This window comes from Equus quagga, unplaced genomic scaffold (assembly GCF_021613505.1).
Source record: "Equus quagga isolate Etosha38 unplaced genomic scaffold, UCLA_HA_Equagga_1.0 152161_RagTag, whole genome shotgun sequence".
Taxonomy (NCBI): Eukaryota; Metazoa; Chordata; class Mammalia; order Perissodactyla; family Equidae; genus Equus; species Equus quagga.
The window spans coordinates 2,044-2,808 of NW_025796907.1; the positions used below are offsets into that span (position 1 = coordinate 2,044).

General features: G+C 55.0%; 1 protein-coding gene across 1 annotated transcript; it reads right to left on the bottom strand.

Moving 5' to 3' along the window:
- Positions 1–386: 386 nt before the first annotated feature.
- Positions 387–740, bottom strand: LOC124233030 (histone H2A-Bbd type 1-like). Its single transcript, XM_046650026.1, has one exon. It carries the CDS (start codon positions 738–740, stop codon positions 387–389), a length of 354 nt encoding a protein of 117 aa, XP_046505982.1.
- Positions 741–765: the final 25 nt, after the last annotated feature.

Below are 765 nucleotides of genomic sequence, written 5' to 3' on the forward strand. Positions count from 1 at the left end.
GCCTCACAGGCCTTGACTTGCTCAGAGCCAGTGAGGAAGTCTTCTCCCCTGCAACCTCAACCAGCTACTCCCACGAGGGCCACTCCCCACACTGTCACCATTAGAAACTGCTCCCTGAAATCACCGATTCCAGCATCCCACACTGCCCAGCATCCACACTGCCCACCCCTTCTACCCCTCCCACCCTCCACAAGATATCTCATTCTGGGTGCCTCCCAAATACCTCCAATTAAAAATGACAGAAATTGAGAGGAGTCAGAAGCACAGCAATAAATGCTTTAATTGTATGCACTGACAGCAGAAGACCAAGCCTTCCCCATCTATGGGTCACTGGGGGACCAGATGGGGCTGTTGATGAGGTCTCGCCAGGCTGTGGGACTCCGGCATCACTTCTTATTCGGTTGCGGCATCTGATCACTCTGACGGTAGGTCTCATTCTCAAAGAGGTGGCTGAGGTGCTGGTTGTTCTCCACTGCCCTCTGCACGTGTTCTGGGGTGATGCGTATCTTGCGGCTGCTGTGGGCCTCCTTGCCTGCCAGCTCCAGGATGTTGGCTGTCAGGTATTCAAGAATACCAGCGAGGAAAATAGGTGTCGACGAGCTCAGGCGCTGGCCATAGGCACCCTGTCGCAGGAGGCGGTCCACACGGCTAACAGGAAACTGCAGCTCGGCTCTTGTAGAGCGGGACTGGGTGTGCTTCCTACGCCTAAAAGACAGCTGGCGATTTCTCCTCCCAGACATGGTGTTTGCTGGGTTTTGCCCTGAT